At 35.7% G+C, this 10,442-nt stretch overlaps 1 protein-coding gene across 1 annotated transcript in view; it reads left to right on the plus strand.

Moving 5' to 3' along the window:
• The window catches only part of LOC138698214 (UPAR/Ly6 domain-containing protein crok-like), a 321,928-nt gene extending 312,057 nt beyond the window's left edge, over positions 1-9,871 (plus strand). The window contains exon 3 of the mRNA XM_069824005.1: positions 7,607-9,871. Coding sequence (XP_069680106.1) covers positions 7,607-7,842 — 236 coding nt within the window. The 3' untranslated portion in view covers positions 7,843-9,871. The remainder of the gene's footprint in view (positions 1-7,606) is intronic.
• Positions 9,872-10,442: the final 571 nt, after the last annotated feature.

The following is a 10,442-nucleotide window of genomic DNA, read 5'->3' on the forward strand; positions in this document are numbered from 1 at the left end:
ACTTTTTTGTTACATACAACATCCGCATTTGTAAAGTGCATTTGAGTTTCCTTCCTTTATTACTAGGGAACGGATTTTTATGTAATATCAATGTGTGAAATATGTACATATTTATGAAAGAAAAATAAGCTGAATATGTACCAAAATATGTGAAATCATGAAAATATTTAATATCAATATCTGACAGGTATAGGATAGGTAAGACTCTCCAGTTGTGATTTCATAGAGCACCCAACTTTTTTACCGCACACTTGACACATCACTATTTTTCCATCTATAATGAAAGCTTCGTCCATCGCAATCCATGATTTTATTTTTGTCATTTGGTTTGAATATACAGGGGCCATTTTAGTTAGTTAAAAGCAGTAGATAAACTCACTTATACTTTACACTTAAGTACTAAAACTAGAGAACTGAGTGAAATGAATGACACAATAGTACTGCAAGCACTGTTTCGCTTTACTGGATTAGGAGAAAATAAGAGATGTGGGACACATGCATTTTAGCTGTTCCCTGGAAGAAACAAAGTACCTACTAAAACCTCAAACTATAGGCATTTACAAACTGTTGTTTGAAAAGTGACATTCCTGTCTCATTCAGAAGGGTAGGATTATTCCAGCCGAGAACCATACTTTCTAATTCCTCGGAAAATCCCATTTCTGTATAGGTCTACTAAATTTAAAGTAAAGAGGTCAAGCAATAACTTGAAAAGCTATTTATTTTAATCTTTCAACATCTTTCCAGTTTGTTCCTTTACTCCAGCTTCTTTTCAAAAGTCAGCTACTTTATTGCGGCTCATGTCAGATTGACACGGGTTTTTCCTGGAAGGATTAGGAAGAGGGTGGGTAACGTTGCAAATTACATGGGAACGGCTTGTTAAGACGTGTGCAGAACAATTATAGTTCGAGACAAGTCATGTCGTCCTCATCCCACTCCACCGCATGAAGGCAACGCTACTTTCTGAGTGATTTTTACAATACAAGGTAGTTGTATGAGAAAGGTTGCCTCTTTTTATTCATGTTTACAGTGGGCGGTATGGGGTGAGTGCCTCTATTACTTCCTGGAACTAAGGACGTTACGTTTAGTCCCGAAATATATCCTTTCTTGGATAGGTAGAAAGGCTTTTTAAATCTGTATTTCAAATTGTAAACTTCCCCAGCAGATTTTTTTTTTTCTTTTTAATGAAGTGAAAATGAATAAAACCCCTAAATATGTAGATTTATGTAATATCAAGCCATAATATGTAATGTGGGGTAAATATGTAAAAATATGTAGTATCAAATTTTAATATATTAATGGTAATTACAAGACTCGTATAGATTTGTTATTTATATACGGTTAGGTTGAAAGGAATATAATATGTAATTACATAAAAATCCGGTCTCTATTTATTACTCACAATAGGATCTGCCTGAAGTACTTCTGCACTGCAACCTTCAGGTTAATTGTCCTTACTAACACTCTGGCAGTAAATGGTAATGAGTGAACTCATATGGGTGAATTTGAAGCTCTGTACATACAATACAGATGTGCCAGATTAAAGGACCAACCACAGCTGATAATCAGATCTTGTGATGGGCATCGAAATGGATAGTGATTATGGACTGAAAAATAATATATTGTTAGAAAGGATATTTCCTGAAAATGTGATTGGTTCAAGAAATAATGGTGCTTTCATTACAAACTTAAGTTAACTTTACAGCATGCTAATAAATATCAGGGAAACCTTTGGGGATTTGATATTGGTTCAAGAAATAATGGTGCTTTCATCACAAACTTAAGTTAACTTTACAGCATGCTAATTAATATAAGGGAAACCTTCGGGGATTTGATAGAGAACGTAAAAATTAATAAAAAAAAAAGTTCATGTAGATATATACTGTAGTCAATTCCGCTTTTTTAAAATTTAATTACAGGTATTTTTTATTTCATGTGGTTTAAGTCTTATATTAGTGAGTCATGTTTATTAAATCAGTAGGCTTTTGTAGCAGGAAAAAAGGATCTACTCATTATTGCTACCTGGCAACTGCTACTGAGATTTGTTAATATTTGTTATTTACTGTTATATTTGTGATCAAAATGTATTTTAATCAGGAAAGGGCAGGTATACACCTCATGTACTAATTGCAATGTGAATGAAGCAAGGCATTCGTATGCTGAACAGTTTCCTAACATATATCTACCTTCCAGATAATACATGAACATCTTGTGGAAATAGGCTGTTTTGGAAAAAAAAGTTTCAGATTATGAAAGACCAATGAACACCAGAACATCTGATTTAGAAGAACGACGACAATAGCTATAGCAGCACCAGATGCATAGCAGAAACTCAGAATGTGAGTCATGTGACAGTGTGGAAAATCCTACGAAGCCAACTCCTTTATCCACACCATCTTCAGGAATGCAAGGTCTTAGCGAAGCTGATTTTATATCCTAACAAGCATTTTGTACTTGGTTACAACTGATGTGTTCAGGACCAGTACTTTCCTGTTTTCCATACTACTCCCTAATGAAGCAAAGTTTATCAGGAATGGAATACTGAAGTTTCACAATACTAATGTATGGATTGACAAAAATCCACTTATAGTTTTCCAAACAAGACACTGATAACAGTTTAGCATTAATGTATGGTCTGAAATAATTGGTGACAGATTAATTGATCCTTTTTTTTTACCTGGAACATTGGCAGGAAAATCATAAATTTTTAATGAAACATCTAAATGTTTTATATTATTATGATGTACCGAAGTGTATATATGGTATTTCCGTGCAGGAATTCTGCATTACCATATGGTGAAGAATGGGTAGAAGGGAGAAAAATTCTCTCTGGCACTGGGATTCGAACCCGGGTTTTCAGCTCTACGTGCTGATGCTTTATCCACTAAGCCACACCAGATTCAAATTCCAATGCCGGATTGAATCCTTTTCAGTTTTTTAAGTTCTACTTCTCTGTTCCCCTTTGGTGGCCTACCTCATGTACTGTACCATAGAATATGTGACAGTGGCTTAATGTCTAATACTATGTACAGAGGTGCACTCGTTACGAGTGATAAGGTGGCCTGAGTCTGATGGAACAAGATGCCGTCTTGAATTACAAAGTGATTACTTATGCTTATCATATTACTATGATGTACCGAAGTACACATGATATTTCCGTGCAGGAATTCTGCATTACCATATGGTGAAGAATGAATAGAACAGAGAAAAATTCTCTCCGGCACCGGAATTCAAACCTGAGTTTTTAGCTCTACGTGTTGATGCTTTATCCACTAAGTCCACCGGATTCAAATTCCGATGTAGGATTGAATCCTTCAGAGATGTAGAACTTAAAAAACTGAGAAGGATTCAATTCAGCATCGGAATTTGAGTCCGACACACGGCTTAGTGGATGAAGCGTCAGCTGAAAACCTGGGTTCGAATCCTGGTGCTGGAGAGAATTTTTCTCCGTTCTACCCTTTTTCACCACATTTAAATGTTTTGCTGAAAGAAGTTACACTGCACATAATTTACCGTATGTGGTTCATGCATGACTGGGTACCACCTCATTTTTCTCTTGCTGCTAGAATGATTCTAAGTCGATGATTTGATATGAAGTGGCCTCCTCGTTCCTATGACCGCAATCCATTATGGGGATATTTGAAAACAATAAGTGTATTCGAGGCCTATTGAGATCATTGAAATTCTTTGTCAGCATTTTGAAGAAGGATGTTAGTAGATACAGCAGATATCTGGAATAGGGGAGAGAGTAAGACAGTCCATGATGCGGCACTTAGAATCCTATATGAGAATGCATGGTGGCCATTTTGAGCACTATCTGTGGAATTATAATGGACTTTGTAAACAAAGATGTAAAAATAAAGTTTTAATAAGGAGACATGTAATTTTAATCCGAGGCACAACAGTCCATGAAGGACCATGACCGACCAGCCATCTGCTGGCCTCACGTCCACATGCCGAAGCAGAGGTGGAAGATCATCCAACCAGAATGGAGGTATAGTGTGGTTAGCATGATGATCCCTCCCATCAGTTACAGCTGGCTTTCATAACCGAATTTCACTATCTATCATTGCTCCCCAAGTGTATCACGATGTTGAGTGGGCACCAGTCCCATGAGAAATTCCGTGAGAAAATTTCTTTCCCCAGTGCACATTCCGTAACGCGAGTCCTAGGCAGGATGCCTTAGACTACGACGTCACAGAGAGGAATAAGCAAACGTGTATGAACTGAAAAGTACCTGTAATTAAAAAACAAAGTGAAATTGACTATACTGGTATATTTACACGAACAATTTTTCTCATTTTTAAGCCCTCTATCCATTTCTCAAAAGTTTCTCACGTGTCAGTTAACACCTTGTGTAATGTTCATATTTGTTTGAAAAAAATACCATTCAAAATATTAAACGTATACATAACATGGAAAGTTTACTTGTATTTGGACATACATATTAGAAACATTTTAAAAACATTCGTTTTTCATCATAATTACATTATGTCATGTCAAAATATTCTTAATTTTTGTATCACCCTTATACAGTGACGTGCGGTGGCCCAACAGATTACCCATGCAGCTGCATAGTCAAGTTTTCTTTTCCTTCTTACTATTTATATTTGATTCAGATACTTATAACATTACTAATTATAAAAATACGTTGGTATTTGGAACCAATTTTTTTTTTACAAAATCTATAAGATTAGGCCTACTGCAACTATTGCCTAAAATTAAGAATACTATTATAAAAGACTACTCTAAGTATTGGTAAGTCGTGACGAGTTATTCCATCTTGTTGGGGAAACACATGGTAATCGTCGACCCAGAAATTCATCAAGAAATTTTGTGCGCTTTGATGATTTGGAGAAAAACGCTGCAAGCCCAGAAAGAGTAACAAAAAATACGCGGCATTCAGGAATACTTGAAGCACTTTGGGACAGTGCTAAATTTAAACAGTGTGCATAGCAGTAAGCAAAGAGAGCTTGTGGAAAAGACGCCTTAATATTAGCTTGACACCATATAATGAAGAGGCCATCACTGTACTTCCATCATAGCTCTGTGCGACAAGTTTCTTACTGCAGTTTGAAAAGTCTTGAATATGTCTTAAAAATAGGATCAGAATGTGTGCTGCCGCTGTTTTGTCCTCACATCACGGAGGCACACAAACCGCTACCACCCTTCCTTCAATCGTATATCGATAGACGAGAGAAAATTGTGATTTATTCGAGATGTCAGTTGTCTCAACAGCTAAGATGACAAAAAAATCAGATTTCTGTAATTGCTGTTTAATTTCCTTATTAAGTGCACTGGCAACAGATTCAATTAAATAATTTTGAATACGATTTGATACACCTTTGAATACTGTAGATATCTCCAAATGATTTTTTAGAAGAGGGTCGTACTGGGTGGTTTAGTCCAATAGTTCTAAATAATTACCACGGTTGTTGGACATTTTCGACTTACCGTTTCCTCTAAATGAAAGTTCCAGTTTTGCAAGTAAACAAACGGCATTTGTAAGCCTTTTCAGAATGTCTCTATTGCGTGTTACCTTTTCATTATGTTTAAATTATTATATTTCTAATTGTTTCGATACATACTATAAATGGTATTAAGATTGGGGGAGTTCCTAATAATACTTTGTTGTGTTTGGTCACTTAGCTCAGTTTCAATATGCACAGTTCCAAAAGTCGCGAGTGCGTTAGAAGCACGAATATGTGCAATAGCAACATCATGATCCTGTATTGCTTTAGTTAAATTACTGTATTTAGCTTTTGTTACTGAATTAAATTATTATCATTACCAGACATAATCAAAACTTTTTATTGCACTTATATACACGTACAGATGCCTCAAACTAGCAAGCTGTCTCGTTCGCGCAGGCGCATAGAGCACTTCCCCCCTACCACTGTCCGCCTACTGCTGTGCACCATGGACTAGAACAGTACAGCTCAGTTCTAATAACAGTTGAGAAGGCTGCATAGGGAGGGTACATCTTGAATACATCGTCAAGAGGTCAACTTTTCAGATAATATGACTATACCTGGGTATCGGAGCCTAGGTGGGCCCCCTCCGTTAGCTCTACTACTTCCCCTCTCCAGGCAGCTTCCTAGTTTGAGGCATCTGTACACAATGTAACTACAAAGTACCGGTACAAACAAAAGTGAGAGAAACAGTACGTTTTACAATCATTTAACTTCGAGCACACAGCCAGCCCAGGCAGGCTATCGGCTGCTTGGGGTATATGCATTTACTACAATCTCGTGAGGCGTCCCTCATTGGTTAGAAGTTATGATGACGTGGGTTGTCTTGGCAATTTCCATGCTAACCTGCATTCAGCATTGCTTTGCCAGCCAGCTCGGGACAGCAATATGTGCATTGTATATGCCTCATCACGCGACTTACAATTAACAAAACGTATTTAGAAACATATATATTATTTTAATGTACCGAAGTACATATGATATTTCCATGCAGATATTCTGCGTCATCATACGATGAAAGAGTAATGGAACGGAGAAAAATTCTCTCCGGCACCGGAATTTGAACCCAGGCTTTCAGCTCTACGTGCTGATGCTTTATCCAATAAGCCACACCGGATACCACCCCAGCGCCAGACAGAATCGTCTCAGATTATGCTCCAACTCTTGGGTTCCCTCTAGTGGCCGCCCTCTACACTACGTCATAGATGTCTATGAATGTAGGACCGAAGTCCACACATGTGCTGAGGTGCACTCGTTATGAGTGACTAGTTGGCCGGGATCCGACGGAATAAGCGCCGTCTTAAATCACGAAGTGATTTACGCATATCATATATTATTTTAATGTACCGAAGTACATATGATATTTCCATGCAGATATTCTGCGTCATCATACGATGAAAGAGTAATGGAACGGAGAAAAATTCTCTCCGGCACCGGGATTTGAACCCAAGTTTTCAGCTCTATGTGCTGATGCTTTATCCACTAAGCCACACCGGATACCACCCCGGCGCCGGACAGAATCGTCTCAGATTAAGCTCCAACTCTTGGGTTCCCTCTAGTCACTCATAACGAGTGCACCTCAGCACATGTGTGGACTTCGGTCATACGTTCATAGACATCTATGACGCAGTGTAGAGGGCGGCCACTAGAGGGAACCCAAGAGTTGGAGCTTAATCTGAAACGATTCTGTCCGGCGCCGGGGTGGTATCCGGTGTGGCTTAGTGGATAAAGCATCAGCACGTAGAGTTGAAAACCCGGGTTCAAATCCCGGTGCCGGAGAGAATTTTTCTCCGTTCCATTACTCTTTCATTGTATTTAGAAACGTTTCAGGACTTACAATTAAATAAACAAAAGGTTTAATCATGGATTTACGTAGATATCGTGATTCTTTTAATCAATCAGTGCTGCCCAAGCTGTGCTTGGGTTGCTTGGGTGGACTGCACGTCACTGCCCTTATAGCATACTTCCATTCAATAGCTTATACTCTGCCTGCTGTTCCATAGTGAGAGAGGATCAACTGGAGAAGTGTCTTCAAGATTCTTAGGGAGCGATGTATTTCTAGAATTCTTGATGAATGCAGAAACTTCTATTAAATATCATTGAAATAAAATTGTAATACAAACTCATTCATGTTACAGTGTATGGTAAGATCCGAGTTGTCCGAGGCTGTGGTTATGTAAGAGATGATAATCCACGTGAGTGCATCCAGAGATCAGGAACCCACGACGTTCACGTTCAGTACTGTACCTGCAACGGCAATCTCTGCAATACTGGTGCAAGGCAGCAGTCCGTCTCAACGAGTCACCACATCCTGCTAGCGTTTACATGTCTTGCTACCACTTCGCTACTCAGGAAAGTCGCTGACATTTTATAACAACAGTAACTCCCAATAAATGCAATAACGAACAGCTTGTACTGTAAAGTACTACAAGAGAAATCAATTTTGAGGGAATTCATAAAAGGAACCATAATAGGATATTAAAGTTAATGATCTCGAAATGCGATTAGTCTTGACCCTGCTCCCAGGCAACCAAGACAGAAAAAAAATCTTAAAATAAATTAATAAAAAAGCTACAAATATGTTTAACACAATAGGGGGAGTAAGAAAAAAGTAACAATAAAACACAGTAGCTCTTATGCATAGGATATGATTCCAAAAAAATAAATAAATAATACCAATACCTTGTCTCTTGTCACAACACTCTCAATAAAAAGGAAGGCAGAAACTTTGATTCTGTTTCTTTATTTTTTAACTAGCATAGCCATGGCTCACCAAACCATCACAAATTTATAATAAGCCTAATAATGAAAGTGTGCTATAGGTTATCATCACATTATAATGTTAAAAATAATGAAAATAAAAAATAAAATAAGTAGGACTAAACATTTAAGTTTAGTCAGTTGTTTAGTGAATTATAATTTATTATGGCTTTTGTGTAAAAATTTGGCCAGCATGGTCATACACTGGGTTCTCTCTGTGTCCTAACAGATTTAAAGCTATTTTTATCCGTGTAATATAGAATTACCATACATATTCAAAGTGAGTGAAATATAGTACATATATAAATGTTCCAAAAAGCATATTGAATTAAATTATATTTTGCGCATTTCCCTATAGACATGTGTTATAGTTAAACTTCAGATATCATGTACTGCATGGTAAGCTATAATTATAAATTAAAATGCACGAATAGTAACAGTAATTTAAAATTTATTACATAATAAATTAATTAATACCAGTATTTATTTTCATTAAATATTTTCAGAATAAATTATAATTACTTCAATTTAATTATATAGGTATAATTGTTTTTAATTTATTAATTTAATTATAAGTTCACGGATTTATTTTATTACGGCTATGAAAGGATTGTACTGTTATAATGTACCGATATATTATAATACTTCCAAAAATTAATTAATATTTATGAATCTTAAAATTCACTATTTTCATTTAAAGTCAGATTAATTTCTAATTAAATAAGAAATTCTTTGGGCAATATTCAGCTTTCTACGTATGTTACAAAAACAATTAATTGTACTTTTACTATATTAAATTAACATAACATGTATGTATTCATATATCATCTTAATTGTATTATGAAGGCCAAACTTTAACAGTGTTACAGACGACAGAATTATTTTTATTCTATACATATGTCTATGACATACAAATTTTGCTTTTCATTTGTGCTTCGGGTTCTACCAGGTCATTAGTAATACTAAGATACGAACATTAAAATATAACATATAAGACATACACCTGTGATATATTATTACATTTCCATTGAATGTAACGTAATTTCTCATTTTAATTTGGAACTTTACAATATAACTGGTATGAAATGCATAAATTCTAATATGTTTTAATTCTAGCACAAAATATGTAATATTTTAAAAACTACAATCTAATGTATAATATATTGATTTTATATAATATTATGAAAAAATGTACTGTGTAGTAATTTACAATTATTTAATCAATAGAGCTCAGTCTTTGAAGCAAGCCTAAGTACTGTAAGTTCAATATCTAATAAAGAAAGGTTTTGTTTTTCACCAGTGAATACTGGTGAAATTCACTGCAAATTTAATGTGATATTTTTTTGTCATCATCGAACTACTACACTTGTTTGTCGTGTGCAATAACTTTAAACAAAATTATTAAATCACAAATATCGAAAGAATTCTGTTAGCTTCTGTGATCTGGGAAGTAAAACATGGAGGTGGTAAAGAATTTATAAAAAATACATTCGCATAGATAGAAGAAAAATAAAAACTTATTGCAGAGAGAACTTTCCCTCTCTTTCCAAACATCAAAAAAAGTCTTGGATACAAATCTATTTCTTGTAAATTTTGGAATAATTCTAGTGTAGGGTTACTACCATCTTCTGGTTCACAAAAAAAGACTATCATATTTCGTCCATAAAAATAAGAATAACTCATGCAAAATGAATATATATCTGTGTGTGTGTGGGTGTGTGTTTGCATGTGCGTGCGTGTGTATACCTACTTGTCTGCATTGTTTACAAGAAGGTTAAGCACAAGAATGTTCATAGAATTCCATTAAATATAATAGCTTTTAGCTCTGTAATAGGTTCCTAGGTACTTATCAGATGAATAAGATAATACCTTTTATGCATTACTGGTATCTAAACTGAATTTTATTTCACCATCCTTAGTAACTCAGCAACATAAGTAATGACTTTATTCACAGCAGTGAATTAAAATTTTTTAAATTGCTCTCTCCATGACAACCAACACATTAGCAACAATAAAATGGCCTACAATTTAAAATTAAATTTAGTATTAAATTTATTTATTTAACCTGGTAGAGATAAGACCATCTTAGGGAGGCCGAGACGTAGATGGGAGGATAATATTAAAATGGATTTGAGGGAGGTGGGGTATGATGATAGAGACTGGATTAATCTTGCTCAGGATAGGGACCGCTGGCGGGCTTATGTGAGGGCGGCA

Source organism: Periplaneta americana, chromosome 4 (assembly GCF_040183065.1).
Source record: "Periplaneta americana isolate PAMFEO1 chromosome 4, P.americana_PAMFEO1_priV1, whole genome shotgun sequence".
NCBI lineage: Eukaryota > Metazoa > Arthropoda > Insecta > Blattodea > Blattidae > Periplaneta > Periplaneta americana.